Source organism: Charadrius vociferus, unplaced genomic scaffold (assembly GCF_000708025.1).
Source record: "Charadrius vociferus isolate BGI_N301 unplaced genomic scaffold, ASM70802v2 scaffold169, whole genome shotgun sequence".
NCBI lineage: Eukaryota > Metazoa > Chordata > Aves > Charadriiformes > Charadriidae > Charadrius > Charadrius vociferus.
Genome location: NW_009652966.1, coordinates 134,363 through 153,066, shown reverse-complemented (window position 1 = coordinate 153,066; position 18,704 = coordinate 134,363). Strand labels below are relative to the sequence as shown.

The 18,704-nt window shown below is 38.1% G+C and overlaps 1 protein-coding gene across 1 annotated transcript in view; it reads right to left on the bottom strand.

Moving 5' to 3' along the window:
• The window catches only part of CNKSR2 (connector enhancer of kinase suppressor of Ras 2), a 186,065-nt gene that overhangs the window by 117,097 nt on the left and 50,264 nt on the right, over positions 1-18,704 (bottom strand). The window contains exons 6-8 of the mRNA XM_009893115.1: positions 12,382-12,501; positions 5,805-5,864; positions 1,129-1,197 (exon numbers count right to left, since the gene is read on the bottom strand). Coding sequence (XP_009891417.1) covers positions 1,129-1,197; positions 5,805-5,864; positions 12,382-12,501 — 249 coding nt within the window. The remainder of the gene's footprint in view (positions 1-1,128; positions 1,198-5,804; positions 5,865-12,381; positions 12,502-18,704) is intronic.

Genomic DNA, 18,704 nt, shown 5'->3' with positions numbered 1-18,704 from the left:
CAACTGTACTTGAAAGTAATCACGGGATACAACACTTCTGAATAATCTATACAGCCAAAAAAAGTATTAAAATTCAGCCTGATCTGCTTAGATTTACCAAATTACATTGCAGAGCTCAAAAGATAGCTTCTGATCAGTTAAGTTCCACATACGTACAGTATATTTGATATCAAACTTAGCTGCAGGGTATACTGAAATATTACACTAATTTGTGCAGAGGAGCTGACATGATGTACAGTGGCCTAAAGCTAGAAGTGGAATCCCACGGGGAATGACGAAACACACTTTTAACAAATTATTTCTGTATTAATAATGGCGAACTAGGATATTTTTATTTTCAGTTAAATTGCTTGCAAGGACACATGTAATTAATACCATGTATTATCTTTCACTACTCTTAAGAAACCTTACACTTTGGAAAAAGAATAGTTGCTTTCTATACTGACAGTCTGCTCTTTTCTGTTACCAAGCCTTACCTTAGAAAAGGTAATTTTATTTTGACAGTTCACCAATCCTAAATAAAATCACCAGGCGCTAACATGCATCTGTTCACACAAAGAGCAATTTTCATGGTATTAGTTTTCTTGCCTATCATATCTGAAAGATTTTTTCATCTTAACTTCCCAAGTTTAAAAATCTGTATTTAAATTAAGCTAAACACCCTAGGCACAATGGGAATTTTACGTGCTTTGTTCTCAAAAAACCATGTTCTACACATTCCAGTAGATTTGGAAAGTAGTAAGTTTTCCAGCTTCCAGGAAGTAAACTTGCTCTTAAATCCACAAGGGCACAACAGTTCCAACTCCCTGCATCCCTTTGACCCAAACTTTCTAATACACTAAAAACAACTGTTTATTTAATAAAGCGTGGGTAAGCAGAAAACACCCTAACACATCTCCAGAGCCACAGCTATTTAGCCTAACTCGATACCTGTAGTGATACACAGAGGATCGGGCCTTAACTTACAAACATAAGAACCACGTGGTTTCAGAAGAGAAAAGGAAAATTTAGATGTTAGAATAAATAATGACTTATAAACACACATTTTTCTACACATTTCTTCTCTACACATGCTGATGTGCCATGACAACTCTATCTCCAATTGACACAGAATATAGTTATACATACCACAGTTTGGTGGTTAACTTGAATCACTTCATCCCCAGCATGGATTTTCTTGCACCGATCTGCAGGTGACTGAATTTAAAATAAAAGAGATGATAAAGAATACAGTTCTTACTGGTCATCATCTCTCTTTCAGCAGTATGATTGCTAAGCTATGTAAACCAGCTTAGATTGATAATTACATTGTACTGTGAAATAAAGAATTAAAGAAATATTTAATAAATCAATTCATTGTTGTTGGAGAAAAATAATCTGTACTATTGTACACAATAAAATTAAATGTTAAGAAAGGTATGATTTTTTTTTTAATTAAGAATAACCAAGTCCTAAGGATTTGTTTTTAATTTCATTCTGCCAAAAGAGTGCTTTAACCTGCCTGATATCTCTTAAACCTTGAAAGCCAATCTTTGGCTGAATTTTGAACCTATCAAGACTAATTGGCAATTCCTCATAAACAAATTTTTATTCTACAACATTTCAATATGTTGCAGAGAACTTCAGTAAAGTACTGTTCTTCAAAGTGCACACAAGGAGAGAGTATTAGGTTAGATAACAGCTAGGAAGATCATATAAGTTACACGGTAACCTAGTTTCTGGGTTGTCATTAGGGTGAAAGAAATGCAACCAGAATCAAAATCCTACAAGGATCACACTTTCAAAAAGCAAAGTAGTTTTGTTCTTTGCTTTTGCCTCAAAAAGACACAACTCAACAACAAAAAAAATCCAAATAAAAAACCCCACAACAAAAAACACCAAACCTCCCCTATAAAGAGACATCCCCCCAAAACCTTTCCCTTCTTCCGTCTTCTATATTTACAGTAGACCAACTGTTTTCTGAAGGAGATACCCCTATGTTTAGAGGAAAATAAGTTCTTTCAGCTTTTCACAGAGTGACAACATCTGTTTTTTTCTCTCAATACTGTGGCTGCCAGGCTATGAAGGCACTTAATCAACTTAAAGGTAGAAGGTGGGACTGACAGTTTGGAAAAAAACAAGTTGCTCAGGAGTAGGTTTCTGAAAAACTGCTATGAATTTTACAGAAACGAATGAAATAAAATTCATTTTCAGGTGAGATAACAGGTCGCCTCAAGAATATGTTCCTGGTCTGGAATGTGGACTTGAAGTTGTAATAACCTATGTACTACGTTCCCATTCAAAATGTATGTCATGTCCCATAGCTACGCCATGACTTTCTAGTACAATTGCACGTAATTCACAACCCAGGTTAAAGACAGTGTTTAAATGGAAGATATCCAAGAGAAATATGAGGCTGAAAGAAGGGTCACTCATGACTCAGTCCTAGGTGACATTGCTCAGAACATCCTAAATCAAGCTGGGCTGGTAAAAGTGCCATTTTACTTACATAAACAACAGCAGCCTCGACTTTTTGGCACTATTTCAGCATTAAAGGTGTTGGCTCAGTGACTTGGGGAAAAAATTAACACTGGTGATTATGTTCTAATGATCTCCCTTCTTCCTGGTAATTCACTGCTCACACTTACTCATTCATACCTCTAACAATCTTTATAATCCTCCTATGCAATACCGCTATTTTAGCTCCAATGTAGTTACACCTAAGACTTCCAAAATGTCAATGAAAGTGAATCTTGTATCGTTACCCTTGAACTCTACTGGATTTTATTAAGATACAAATTTCTCCCTGTATTGACTCCAGCATTTGCAGCTTAAATCTTGACAAAACAGGTATTTTGTGTGGCAGTTTGCCAAGCCATTAAACATGGTCCAAAAATCTTCAAATTGGAAAAGGCTACTTAAAAAAAACCAAAAAACAAAAAAACAAAAACACCCAAAACCCAACTCATTGCAATTATGCCTTGAACACTGCAAGATGAGGTAAAAATAATTTATAAAGAAGTTTCAAGGCTGTGGTCTTATGAAGAGGTTGCAACTCATGTTCCTTATCGCTTTTTCCTCCTAAGTAAAGAACACAGACTTTGCTGTAAAGAAATGGTATCTTTTATCATCGCTACGGAAAACAGAGGAGAACTGATAAGCTCTTTTTTTTTCAGATGTACGTGCTGATCATTAAGCAAGATATCCATTCACAAAGTCCTACTAGGAGGAACAAAGTGTGTTACATCACAGGTGTATCTCCATTAGCTAGTAATTCAGTTCAACAGGGAGTTGAACAACAGAGGGAAGTACCTGTTGCTGAGGCTTACACATTCATACCATGCAAGCTATTCAGAATATGCTTAAGATTTATTCTTCAGAAAAGATTTTTGTTTTGCCCTTTAGACTACACGTAGTCTTTGTCCCTCTCCCCCCAGTATACCCACACCATCTGGAAGACCAGTTTAGACCCCCTGGAGCCCATTTGTTGGATGCCCAGAGTGGAGATTTCGATGTCATTTCTTCTGAAAGGGCTCTTTTCCCCGAGATCTAAGGGCAATCCACAAATTCAACCAGTGCACAGTACGTGGGGACACTGGGAGCACCCTCTTCGAAGATACACTTCTGCTGGAGATGCACCGCATGCTATTACTTTAGAAAACACTCCTTTCTATAAGAAAACCAAATTATAAAATGGCCATATTGGAGGAATACGTTTGTTTTGTGAATTAAAAGAGTCTCTCCCACATGGTCTAAAAGGGCTACTCAATAAGAAAGCTGTAATCTCTTGCTGGACCAGTACACACTTTAGAATTGTTACTTCCAAACAAAAGAAAGAAGACACGAACCAGAAACCTCAGCTTGTTCTAACGCTACAGGACCACAAGGGAGAAGCTCTTATGGGGCAGTGACCTGTGAGGAACCCTGCTCTCTCACTGTTCAAGTTTCAGAGCTCAGCTGCTTTGAACTGCAGGGCTAATGTGTTGGGAGAGATGACTCCTAATGCTGAACAGCAAGATCCAAATTCTAATGGGCTTTGTAGCTGGACTTCAAGCACCTTGAACGGCAAACAGAAAAAGTGGAACTGCAGTTACAAAAAATACTATGTTACATTAAGCTGCTAGCACTGCCACGCTACTGTGTTTATTAACAAGCCAAGTGCTTCTCTCTGATCTTTCAGCAAAGTGCCAGACAAAAAGTTGTGCCAATGTCTCGCTAAGAGGAGCAGAATTTTTATTTTTGGTGAAAGGAAGCAGCTAGCAACTGTGTGTTTAAAAGCAGGAAACACCTTACTTTAAGACATTACTCATTTTCAAAAAGGCTTTAACACACAACAGGTTTTTCCCTAGATAACAGACTGCCGTTTCTCAGTCTGCTGTGACCACCTCCAGGGTGTTACAGTGAGCAAAAGAGTCAGTAACGAAAGCAGAAAAGTCATCATGACTGAAGCTTCCTGACGTGGCTTTAAATTATATTCATGAATCACAAAAGACAGGAGTTTTGAGGGAATGCATTAAGATTTTATTTTTATCTTTGCCCCTGGGAAATTAAATTCAATATTACTAAGTCATGGAAAGAAATGGTTCCTTTTTTATTCTAGGAGAAATTCAACTGTAAAACCCATCGTCTTTCTTTCAAATGTTTTCTAGATGAAGCTTAAGTATGGGTCTCTCGGGTTTGTTTACTTTTCCTAATTCCACTGATGATATCTGTAGCTGTAGGTCTGACTCCCTAGGATTTTGATTTCAAGGTTGGAATTCCTTACATTTTCCTTATTCTGAGACAGGTGGCATTCACAGAAGTTCTACAACAGTTATTATCTATTGGGTATAACCCATGGATCCTGCCCACAGCAGAAGAACAAAGAAAGAAGAAAAGCAGTCAGACTGCAGTTCCTATGAAGGGATGAAAACAACACTCCTATTTCATTGAGATGTTAACAGGACCTCACTGAAGATCAGAGGCAGCAGCTGTAAATAGCATGTGGGTAGTCTGCACTTTCCACAGTATAACACAGTAGCAGGATAAAACAAACACTTCTGACAGCTTCATTTTAAGAAAATGCCATCAATATCTTTAAAAGGGGTTGCCGAAACCATTACGGAACAGTTCAGTGTCGTTTAGTGGCTTCCATATTCACTGAAGATTAAGGATAAAAGCTTTTCCCCCTAAAATGATCATTTTGCTCACTTCCTAACAGCCAGCCAGTTCTCTAAATATGGTGTACAAGGAAAGGAGGTTCTATTTCAACGGCGGTTGAAAAGAATTCTATTATGTTTTGCTTGCTGTTTAATACCTTCAGTGAGAATCAGTACACCAGTAATAAGTGGTCTTTTCCATAAGTACTACTCAGAAGTTCATGCAGAAATATATGGTTATTTGTCAATGTGAAGGAATGTCCTCATTTCCATGCATTTATTTATTACAAAATAGAGCTTGATAGATGGAAAATATAAAAGCTGTTTTTCTAATACCGCAGCAAATTCTAGCATATCAGCCTATACATAATAAAGACATTTATCTTTTATTCACAGAGCAAGGTAACTCCAAGACAGCTAGTTCCTATCTTGATCAACTCCAGCATTTTAAGCGTCTTGCAAGAACAAACCAAAACTGATTCTCCTTGTCCTCAACGGGGAACAACTCTTTTAATTTTGAGGTAAACAAGCACAAGCATTTCTGCTGTCCAACATGCTATTGGTCCTCAACAGCCAACTAGCACACTTTTGCAAGCAAAACGTAGCCTATAGCAAAGGGAAAGCATAAAACCACAGGTAAGGTCAAAAGGCTTCCAGGCCTGAACATACAGTATTAACAATACTTACATTTTCTGTTGTTCCAGTAATTACATGGAGACCATCATATGTTGATTTAATGTACATACCCTAAGAAAAAGACATCATGGGAAAGAATTTTTAAAGTGTTTTACAAACCATCACCATCCAAACATAATTTGCATATCTCTAAAAGAAAAGCCTTTTTTAAATATTTGTGGACTTCTAATATATGCTATGAGGAATTTATCTCTGGATAGGAAACTGCTTTTTGATACACTTCAAGAACAACAGCCCAAATGATTCCGGCCCTAATTATCAATAGCAAACTAAAACTTTTACCAGAGTCATCTCCATAAATAGTTCCCAGTCTTTTTAAACACTCCAACTACAAATATAACAACATCTGATTACCAAAAAAAAAGAATTACAAATTGCCTTAGGATGATCAATACTTCCATTTTGCTTTGGAAGCTGCAGAAGGCTTTAAAAGATCTGGAGTCTCTGGTGGGCAACACTGCAAACATAACTCTCTAACTGATAACCAGTGCTCTGAAGCGTGCCTGAAAAATGGCTCTAAGACTTTCTGACAGCCTCACTCATCTCAATGAACAGGTCGGATATAAAACTCAATGATGAAAACTTAAATGTCAACGTTGTTAGCTACCTCCCTTCTTTCAAAACAATATGGAAAAGTAGGAATAGCTTATGAACAGGCAGACCTTCCTGCATGGGTAGCCGGAGACAGTGTCTCAAATCTGTTTTTTCACCAAGTCATAATTCAAACATTTTAACAGCATCCACTAAGACGAGAGAAGGAAAAAGAAGAGATAATTGGTGTACACTGAGCATTCAACAACTTCTGAGGAACCTCCTTTCCTCTGACCGGTTCACAGAAAGCAGGTAAATGTTGAGCTTGAGTTAACATTCTCTTCATAACCTACTTTTTCTCCTTTTAATCAGTGCCACAACGAAGTCTGTTCCTAACCAAGGAGCAGGGTCCACTCACTGGTGATTAAGTATGGTAAAGAGGCAAAGAAGACATATCAGGTCAGGCTGATCCAATTTGGGATCAGCGCTCACAGACAACTGGGAACAAAGAAGTACCCCCCACTTAACATAAGTGGATGATATCCCTAGTTAAAAAAAAAAAAAAAAAAAAGGCACTTTTTGTTTCTCAGGAGGGGGGGCTCAAAACTAAACTCCTGTTTTGCTCTGCACAATACATAGCAGTCATGGCATCAAATCCAGTTGTCATGTTGGGCTGCCACAGACAGAAGAGAACAAAGCAAGAATCTGCTCGTTACTACACAGATAGAAGCCCCTTTCATCACGCTTCAACTTCCAGCTCCTCTATGCACCTTCAGCAATTTTTACCATTGATTGGCTCCATGCACGTAGCTTCCTGCTTAACTCAGTTACCTCAAATACAGAATGGCAATTTCTTATACACTTATCCTCACAACACCCCTGTGAGGTAGGGAAACACTAATATACAGACATTTTACAGACAGGGTAATGAGCCACACAAGAGGCTGAGATATGTTGGTATCTTATTTGGTGCGCATATCTACCCTCAAACCACCAAAATTCAGGGCCTAAATCCCTCTCGGGATCTGGATCTAAGTGACCTGACCACACACCTTGTGACATGTCAAGAACTGACATCACGGCGACCTCATGGTGACAGGAACTATGAGTCAGGTCCCCACACAGAGCAATTTCTGAAGAAAGTCACATCTTTGCTTTTATTGACAGTGAGTTACCGCTTTCAACTTAAAAAAACATCAGGGAGAAAGCTAAGGATAAAGTCTCACACTTAATGGTTACACAGTGTTTAGTTTTGCGCAAAGCATTATTCTGAAGGATAGTAAGATCGCCCAAGTATGCTGTTGAGGTGGAGTGCAATTCACATCCAATTTAGTCTTTTCTACAAATTTGAAAGACTTTGAAAAAGCAAAAGAGGAGAATTTGCAGAACTTTCTTTAAAGATCAAGAGTTTGCACACATTAGGAAAGAGAGGGAAGTTGCAAAAAAACCCCCAGATTATATTTATTCCACATGTGCAAAATTAATAAATGCTACACTAGTACCATGTCACATTAATTTTGCAGAAGCCAACATAATTACAAAGCAGCTTTTAAATGGGGGGAGGTAACATTTTACAACAGAAAGGTGAGTTACCCTTTCACCCACATTCTTCCACTCCTCATTTTGAGTGAACTCATTTTAAGTATGGGAAATGGTACAGAGAAGAGAATGTCTCTGGCATATATTGTTTGATCTAGAACGGAAATAAGAATACCACAGACATTTACAAGTTTTCCCCTCTCTGCCTCCTTGTGGCTGCACAATATCAACAGTACTTTTAGTGATCAAGAATACAGGGGAGATTAGTGTGTGTGCTGTTCACTTGTACGGAAACAGACTGGCAGATACATATCTTAGGTATCCAAAGATAATGCCATGGTCTCTATGAATTCACAAGAATTGGTTAGGTCAAATAAAAGGAAAGATAATTCAGTTAATATGACTAAAATAACCATAAGGTAACCACACTAGTAATCAAGAATAAATGTATGCCTAGATTAAAGATCGGATAACTCATGCTTAAATCCATCAGAGATTGTCCTGATCAGTTATGGGTAGAAGCCTAATTTCAAACCAACCATTACATTTTCTCTTGGTGTGAACTATTATTCAGTTAAGGGTTAGAAAAGATACTTTCCCCCCCCCCCTTTTTTTTTTAAGAAAGAAAACAGAATCTGATAGACTTTAAACATATTTTATGCAATGCTAGATGGACAAGAAAAGAAGATACTAATTCCATTTTATCTAACACATGACTGAATTTTTACTCTTTCATTGTGACACCATCTTAATGGAATCCCCCAAAGTTGCACGTGCCTCTTTAACTCCAAACTCAGGAGAAATATTAGGAACAGTAGTACACTGGATTCCTGGAAAATACTTTCTAGCCAGGGAGTCAGCAGTGCACCTTTAATCAGCTGCCACACTCCGCTGTATCTACAACTTGGTTTTTTATGAGAGATTTTTTTATATGACAGGCTCATTGTGTGTTTGCTTCAGCAGGCAAAGAGGAACCCAGAACAATCAGTCTCATGTTCTGGTGAATTCACCTTTGGATTTCTGAATCTAACAAGCTAGATTAATAGCTTCAACTTGAAATCATATCAGTACATGAACTGACTAGGATTAAGATGATACTATGATCAGGAAAAAATTGAAATTCAAGATTAACCCTTGCCACAGTTCTCTAATATTCCATTCTATATCAAAAAAAAAAAAAAAAAAAAGATAAAATAGAAAGGAACTGTTGAAGAAAAACTTTCCAAGGAAAACTTGGTTACCTGCTTTTTAAAAGGTGTACAGTATTCTGCTTGTTTGCAAAATACACTCACTGTTTTCAGTCAAGCAGTAATATTTTTAAGTCTGTTACCTGGCAAAAGATACTGCCTAAGCTAGTCAGTTTTGTCCCTCTCTAGAACATCAGCAGTGTAAAACCACACAAAATTCAATTCCGCTTACTGATACAGATGAAACAACTTCCAAGTCCTCAAAAGAAGAAAAAAATGAAGCTATTACACATGGGAACATGTGGGTGATTGCAAAGCTGACCACAATAATCCATTTTAGGGCTTTTTAAATCATGACAACTCCCTTTTCACCCTTACTTCATAGCCACTGCAGACCGTATCTCTTCCAACAGCAAAACTCACTGGAGAACACGTGTATGCAGCCAGTCACACAACTCACCTGGGTAACAGACCAAAAATGGGGTCAGGGGATAAAGGGAGGGAAAAAAAAAAAAAAAAAAAAAAGCAATACCAAAACCCACCAATAACATTGCTTTACCCAGTACACAAGAGTTTCCCCACATCACATCCTAACAAAATTTTCTGCTTGCTTGCCACGTTATTTAGTCTCTTTTTTTTCCGATACGTGTTCGCTAGTTTTAATACACTGTAAACCTTGCAACACATTTACCTGTTCCTTCTGCATTACAGTATTAGTCTGCCAATTTACATTTACCTCTGAGTGATACTTACGTTTCCACAAGGAAAGATCAAACATAGTGAAGGAACTATCTGTGCTGACTAAAACATCCTGATAGCGCTCCAGTCTGTTTTAAGTCATAAAAACTCCAACCATGTTCTCAATTCTGTCATACATTTACCATATGAGTTTAGGGAAATAGCATTGTTTTCCAAACTTTTTATTTCCTTCTCTTCTTTCCTTTTTTTCTCCCTGATCTACTTTAGCTTCTTCGATATTAAATTTGAGATGTTAGATATTCTGTTTATGCCAGGTGATAAAAAATATCTTCCCAGTTAGCAGCCATCCATGTCCTTTTCCTTCTGCTTGGAGATTTTATTTAGTGATCAGCAGAGCCAGCATAGAACTGATGTGTGGGTCAAAAAATCTAAAAGAAAGTTGACAATAATCCAGGTTTCCACATCCATCATTCCACAAATCCTGGAAGAAGGTCCAGAAGTGATCAAGCTTCACATTCATCCAAGTGCTCCTGATGTGCAGAGGATATTCACAGCTGCAAGCTCCACCATCAATTCTTAAACTGACACACTTAGCACTCAACGGGGCGGTACTGATATGCATTCACTATATCTTAATTGAAAGATACTAGTTTAAAAAACAAACACACATAAAAAAAATCCCAACAACCCAAAAGCAAAGCTTTCATATAAAGCACCAAGAGCAATCTGACAAAGATGATTTGTTACTGAAATCAGCACTATAACAAACTGAAAGGTATGATATTCATCCTTCAGGCGCAAATGTATTTTCCGTAGTGCCTGCTCTGGAGAGCTCACAATCTAGAGGAGTCAGCACAACACAGAGGCAACGGAGTAGTGGGATACAGGCAAGGATAAAGAGGAAAAATATGACGATATCAAAATAGTTTCTAATGCTTGTATACTGCACAGTCGGTATTTTCCACTTTTTAAAAATACATAGAATTATTTTTATGACAATGACATGGTAGTCCTCAGTCAGCATCAAGACCTTGTTCCATTGGCTCACAAACACATATTAAACGAAAAAGCCTTGCCTCAAGAGCTTCCAGTTTAAACAGACAAGACAGACAGAGTGTAAAATAAAGGCACAGAGGGGGAAGAGATTCTCTAGCTCATCAGCTACCCAGCAGGAAGAGACCCATGAAAGACATTCTTATTTACAAAAATACCACTCAACATTTTTCAATCACTGGGGTTTAACAACACCCTACACAAAGGCTTAAATGAGGAAGAAAAATAACAGTCACAAGACAGAAAGAAGAAGAAATAAAAGTTCAGATTAAAAAAATAGACAGAACTCCAAAAAAAGGTGATCAAGAGAAAGGAATATTTCTTCATTACAGTAGAAGATAGGATTTTTAAAGGTTGACTGCAGTGAGCTGGTGGAAGACTTAAAATTACAGTAGAAAGAGGGTGGAGAGAATCCATGAAAAGGTGAAATCCTGGAGGACTAGTTTGAAATGGACTCAGAGATAAAAGAGAAGGCCAGTGGAGGAAGGGAAAACAAATAGCAGCTTAAAACAAAGGATGGGGCCATATTTACTCACCCAAACGTTTGGGTTTTTTTCTCGTATTTTAATTGTGATTTCCAAAAGAATGGAAAATTAATTTAGTGTATAATTGCTCTAAATACCTTGGCATACCAAATTTGTCAAAAAACCAAACCAGACCCCAAAACCCAAAAACAACCAACCCACAAGTGAAAATACTCTCCAAAACTATACCATCCAAACAACTCCAAAAACCTGCTGCAAAGAGTACAGCAGTAGTCCTTCTTATTCAAGAAAATTGCATGAGAATAAACTTGGGCAGAACTTGCAGAAGTTATTTCATTAGGCAAAGAATGGTTAAGTGTATTGTGATCACCTCCTACTATCTCCAAGGATAGTGTAAAAAGATATTATTAGTGATGTAAAGTCATACAGCTGTAATTGTTATCAGTGTTGGGTTTTTTCCATGCAGTGGGTGCAGGATACTTCAGTAAACAAAAGATCCATGGTCAACTCTTGAACAACAAACATGGGATGGCTGTCTGAGCCTTTACAAGCACCTGATTAAACAAACAGACTTCTTGCAATAAAATTCAATAAGCTACTTCTCAGCAGTGCTGTAGAGCCCCTGAATAACTTATAAAATAGCTTTATATCCCAGAGATACTATGAAGCATATTCCAGAATTTGACAGGTTTTGTGCATAAGCCCACACAAGCTTCTTGGTTGAGTTGATTTTAGTAATTTAAATCCCTTCAGACTTCAAGATCCTAGAACAATCTGAACCATTTTTCAGAAGCTGGTATAAATGGCAAGAACTTTTCACTCATTTCTCCCTGGTCACTTAACTCTTTGCATACATCCCACAGCCTTACAAAATACCTCCTTGTTGGCTCGCCCGCGTGAGGAACTAGCATGAGAAGTTCTCATGCTTTTCTAGCATGAGAAATCAAACTATTTTCAGGCTTTAAAATAAAAAAAAAGCTAAAGTGTCCTGTTCCTTTCCATATATACAATGTATTTTAGAAAATTCACTTTCTCATCCTGGAGGATGGGTTTGATTAACTGCGTACTTCTTACCAGCCCTTCACTTGGCTTGATGTTTGTAAGCTGGATCACTTCAAGGTGAGCAGACTGGGAAACCAGGGGATCAGAAGAGAGAGAGATAATGTGATCACAGACTCCAGAGAGAGTTTTACACTAGGAAGAAAAAAAGAAAAGAAAATGTCACAATAAGCATACCATTGGTAACTATTTGCCTATCAACCTACAAATTGAAGTACTGCATTGTTAAAGTACATATTAAAACACACTGGTGAATCTACAAGGCATAAGGAATGGAGGATGGGGAAGGGCCTCAGTCAGCAGCACAGTACAAAATCCCTTTTTTGTGACGACCCCGAACTGACACAGCGTCAGACCAGGGAAGAACAAGAGGTAAGTGCTTTTGCATCTGAGTAGACAGAAAAAAGGACTGTGGGAGCTGCTCCCATGTGCTCTCAGGGTTAGGTGTCCTTGTCTTTGAGCTGTGCTCAGGCACCCACAGAGCCCATGGTGAGCTCCTACCCCCTCCCTCCCCCCTCCCCCCACATCTTTGGCAAAGGCATTAAGTGCCCCCAAACCCCACTAATTTCTGTTGAATGTGCAGATGCTTAGCACAGATGAAAATCAGGCTCTTAACGATGATGTGTAACTCCCATTAACTCTGAAGTTTATTCTGTACTAATAAAACATGCTAATTGACTTTGGACTGAGTTTCTCATGTTATACTGCTGCCAAGCATGATTTACTATTGGAGGCATGAAGATTACAATAAATAACCACTTCACAATGGGATAATTCTTAAACCTGTTTTCCTTGGCAGCCTTTTCCCAGCAAGATAGAAATAAAAAAGTTTCTAAAACGGCTGGGACTGTCAAATGAGTGCTGTGCATCCACTCATCTCTCACTCGCTGAACACCCTCTTCTCAGAAGCGGGGAAGCTGTGATTTTTTTTCCTATCATTCTCTCATATTTCTGTAAGCAAGTGACTTTTGAGAGTTTCAATGTTTTCTGTGAAGTCCCCTTTCAGCAATTAAAACTGATTTTCAGTTCAGGTTTCCAAATACGTGTTTTGTCAGCAAATTCAGGGATTAGGACATTCTTCTGGTCACAAAACTGTGGGTACCTCCAAAACCAATTAAGAACCACCTTAACTGCCCTCAAATTCAGAAGATGAAAGCTAATCAGTCTCCTCAAATGAATGAAACACAACCACACACAACTGCTGCATCAACCACTCTTCCAAGATTGCAAAGCATACTTCTTAAAGTAAAAAATATCTACAACAATGCTATGGAAAAATAATATAAAACTGGATATAACCTTCTTGCCAAGTCACCATTATAATTCCAAATGCCTAACTACAAATATCTTATGTAAAAAGGAAAGTAAAAAAAATTAAGTGATAAAAGCAACAAAAAAATTCAGTGACAGTGAAATCTTAATCCCGTTACAGACCATTGCATTGGGATTTTCTCCTCTTCAAATTATTTACAAACAGTTGGAAGTTTAGGTTTGTACAGAGACAGCTTATTTTATATGTTTCAGAATGAATAAACAAATCAGAAACAAATGGAAAATATAACAGGATTTAAATTACCAACATGACCTTCTTCCAGAGATATTACCTTCAAGCCCACACCCCCCCTTCTGCTTTATCTGTATTTCATGATGCAGAATCATTATTGAAAAATGAAAGTCAAGAAATACATAAAATGGGTTTAAGAATGCTTTGTGCTTTACCTAAATTAGAAGGAAGTGAAAAAGTGAACTTCATTGTAAAATTGATTTTTTTATGGATTTTTGGATACATGAAAATTGCTTTGAGCTGACATTTTTAAAAGGTAAAAATTATATAAAATTCCATAACAAAAATGAAAGTTTAGATTTCCTGTTTGTTTCTTTTTTTTAATACAATGCTGACATGTTATTTGTATTTTCATCTCTTGTAATTGCACTGACAATTATTGAAAAATTACTTTTAGAAACTTACAGAACACTCAGCTGTCCACAAGCAAAGTTAAGAGACCTAAATTATAAATCATTCTCTGGTGATGACAAGTGAATTTTTCACATATCTTTAGACTTTTATTCACTCACCTATTCTTCTTATTAATCTCTTCTAAAACTACCAAATTTATGGGGTCCTTAGCAGTTACAGAGAAAGTTCTATTTACAATGAATTAATGTATGAATTTTTTCTCCTATTCCCAACTGTTGCATTGCAAAGAGATGCCAAAACGCACAGAAAATGAGTGTTCCTACCACCTAACACAAGGTATGCCATTTCAAGTTCACAGACATGGCTCCTCGTAAAAAAAAAAAAAAAAAAAGTCCTCGGCTGCCTTGACAGATGATGAGGAAAGGAGAGAAGTGAGGCAAGTCCAGGATGTGGCATGGAACAGAACATTAAGCTTAAATAGCTCCCGGGAGCAGCTGCTATCCCTCTGCCTCTCCGTGAGAGGGGTACAGAGAGTCCATACGCCTATGGAGATCAGCATTCCAACATGGTTATATTGGTTGCAGTCCTAGAACAAGGTGGTGTGAATATTCCCCAGGAGGAGCTCTGGGAATATTGCATGCCAAAAGCACCGAGTTACTATGATAAAAAAATCTGCCATATGCTTCTATGCATTTCTAAAAGATTATTGTCTTTTGAGTCTTGTGGCTTTCTTCCGAGCTCAGATACTTACACTGCTGTCCAACAGCACGATACCATGCCCATTCTAAGCACAATAAATAAGCCACAGCCAAGTCCCTAGAGAATACCCTACCATTTAGAGGATGCTCTTTCAGATTAAAGCTTCAGATTCTATGACCTTTCCAAAATGTAAACACTCATTCAACATGTGGGGATGCACACATAACTGTCTTACTAGAAAACTGATATTTAGGGGCAAAACTCTGTTGCATTATTATAAAATCTTTTCCACTTCATGAGTACCCAGATCCCATCAGGGTGAAGACAAAAGTTGAAGACAGAGAATTTTTTAAAGCTCCATTAAAAGTTATCAGGTTTATTACCATATAGTAGTACCAGAGGTGACCGGAAACAGCAAAATAAAAACAGAAAGTACAAGAAGTTTGGGGCTCACTTTTCTGAATTACTTCTCTCCATTTCTGACCAACAGAATTAGCTCTTTTTCTTCTAATAGAGCACCAGCGGACCTGAGTGATTCAGTAAGACAACGTGCCATGAACTAACTGCACCCATAAAGAGAGTTTCTCAAGAAACAGTCACTCCGGATAATGAGACCTAATCACAACATCATCTGCTTAGTAATTATGAAGTAGTTCTGTCCAGCAAACTCATTTCATTAAAACATGTTTTGCTTTGCCTGGGAGAACTATCCTTCCTTTGGAGGGGAAAGGATGCTTGCTGTAGGAGGATTTTGAATTTAAGACTCACTGCTATTGTATAGCAAACTGACATATTCATGTCACCCAACTTTCAAGGAATGACAAGCTAATTTGTTTTTAATTAAACTGCTCATCTAATTTTGGGATACTATGCACTTTATTTCAGTTTTCTTCTTCCAGCATCTTTTCAAGACCTTGGGAATGAAAAGCAATTTTTTTAGAAGATGGGCCTGGGTTCTGCCCAACGATCCAAAACCTTCAGCTGCTACAAGAAAATATCTACCACCACCATTAGTTTTCTTCTGGCAGTATAAGAAGCCTGTTTGTGTTAGAATACTTACAGAATCTTACAAGCTTCCCTTAACTGTTACGCATTTAAATAGTTTTGGTTAAATACTCTTTGGCTAAAGAGTTGGGCTGTAAGTAGGATCAAGTGTCGATTAGGCTTGTGTGAAAGGCAACTTTTCATGAACTCTGAGCTTGCCCAGAGCCAGGACAGCAAGGGGCCCACTCTTACACTGCAGGTATCCTCTCCCTGCCACAAAGACAGGGTACACGGGCTCTCACTGGAAACGTGTCCAGAGGCTGACACAGGCGAAATAATGCATTTTTCCTTGCCTTTACTCTTAGAAACATCTCATCCGTGATTTGCGAGTTGTTTTCTTGCACGTGTGTGTATGTGTCTGTGGAGGACAGAAGAAGTAGGATGACAAATTCAGCCCCAGGAACACATCGGAGCTTGCACGGCTCTGGGACACATTCATAGGGTACAGCCGCTTCACTTTACAACAGAGTTTAACCAGTGGCTCTGAACGTAGTTACCATCCAGTTCCTGCCCAGATTACTGTTGTTGACTTAATTGGCCAAGGCTTTTTAATATACCAATCAACAGAAATCAGCATACAGACAAAATAGCCTTTTACCTAGGAGCAGACTTCCTCCCCATCAGGCCTCTTTACGGAAAAAGATTTTGGACCTATTCAGTGGATCAGGACCTTCCATGGCAAAGATGCTGCCACATGGCACAGCAACAATGTTAATTTAATGGAGGCAACATGCTACTGCATTTAGAAAATTCTGAAGTAAACCACCTTTGACCTCTCCACGTTCCTCCTCCTAAACCATTCACACTGTGGCACATCAGGTTCATTCCATAGTCATTCAAGCAACAACCCAGCCTAAACCTAAAATTATGTTTGACACTACTTTACTTCCAGCTTGACTAAATTTTCCCTAAGTTCTCTAGATTTCACTGGGGATTTCACCTTGGCAGATGCAAAGCCAATTGGATAAGTTATGTAGGTGCGAGAAATACAGGGGGTGGGGGGGGTATTATAACATTATTATTATTATTTATTAATAAAAGTTTTAAAATTATTATTTTATTAGATGGAAAGTAATAGACTGACACAATATTTTGCATGTAGGCTACTGAATTGAGTGGAAGAAAAGCACACAAACAGTGCACTTTTGCTACTCATTTTGTTCCAAAATTTATGAACACATTTTTTCACCATAACTATTCAGCACAAACTGTATCATAGATGTGTATTTTAGTTTCACTAAAACTGGATGACAGTACAACTCACCTTTTCTCTGAAGTGGCAGTTACCTTTTGTTACTTTGTAAAACTAAATTTCTGTTTATGGAAAACATTGTTAATGAGATGAGCATCCTTTATCTTTTGTAACTCTTGATTCCCTGCTGCAAAGCAGTACTAGCCACAGTAAGACGAGCATCCAATTGCTCCTACAAAAATCAGCAGGCATTAAAAATGCCCAGGGTTTCTCAAGCTGCACTCAGCTTTCAGTGTGCAAGGTGTCTGAACAAAGGAAAAGGACTTGGGCAGGCCAAAACCAAAGCAAGTTACAAAAGATTAACTGAGAGAAATCAACACATGATTACTTTTTCTCCTTTTGTCACACAGTCCCTGTTCTCACTATAAGCCTTACAGCAATAACTTCAGTTCTCTTTTCACAGAATTCACAGAATTGTTAGGGTTGGAAGGGACCTCTGGAGATCATCTAGTCCAACCCCTAGTTTTGCAGTAACTCACCATTGCACTTTAGTAATAAATTCTCCTCGCTATTCAGTGACAAACTTGTAATTGCAGATTGAAGCTACATCACAGTCTTCATGTGCAAAGCTAAATGATTCAGAGGAGGATGAGAAATATCACTACACAGCATCTAGTCTGGTAGAAATTCAAGGATAAACATTTTCTTTCACTCAGTAGGCAACTTGTTTATGACTCAGAGCGTGAAGAATGAAAGACAATACTTAGTTTCCACCTGTATCTTTGGACTGTAGTGTACCAATTTCTAACGTATTTTCCACAATTGCTCCTTCTTTCAGACAGGAGAATAAGGACCTAAAGGTGACTAGATTAGATTTGCCTCTGTTCTGATTCCTTGTGACTGCTTCAATTTGTGCTGGGAAAACGTCTGTCTTCTGCAGCAGAGTGGAAGTACTGAGGGACATGGCTAGCTTCAGACGCTTCCACAAGCCATGGCCTTTCCTCAAACTGTTCATCCATTTTCTGTTCAATTCAGGCAGCTCTAGGGTCACAAAGCATTTCTGGTCAAGCAAACAGACTTGTGTTTGTTCCCGTCCTTAATTTCACCCAGGCTAGTGACCAAGCTGAAATCTGTCTTGCCAAGCATTTGCAATATTGAAGCATCCTGGTGTAAACTCATTTCGAGGGCCGAGCGCAAGAAAAGTGCCAGCCTCCCTCACCAACTCTCTCACCTACGTCACTGAATGAAGGATAGGATGCCAACAAAATACACGGACATTCAGGGCTAAAAGTAAGAAAAAAATGTCTTGGCAATGTTAAATTTAATCTGTTTTTTTGGGGGGGGGGGAGGAAGCTCAGTTAGTTACAACTGACAGAGATGAAGCAACTTGCTACATGACCATTCAGGATGAAGTCTAACTAGTTAGCTTAAGCCAAACCAAATAATTATTAATCAATTAATTGTAGTCCAAAACATTTGTTATAG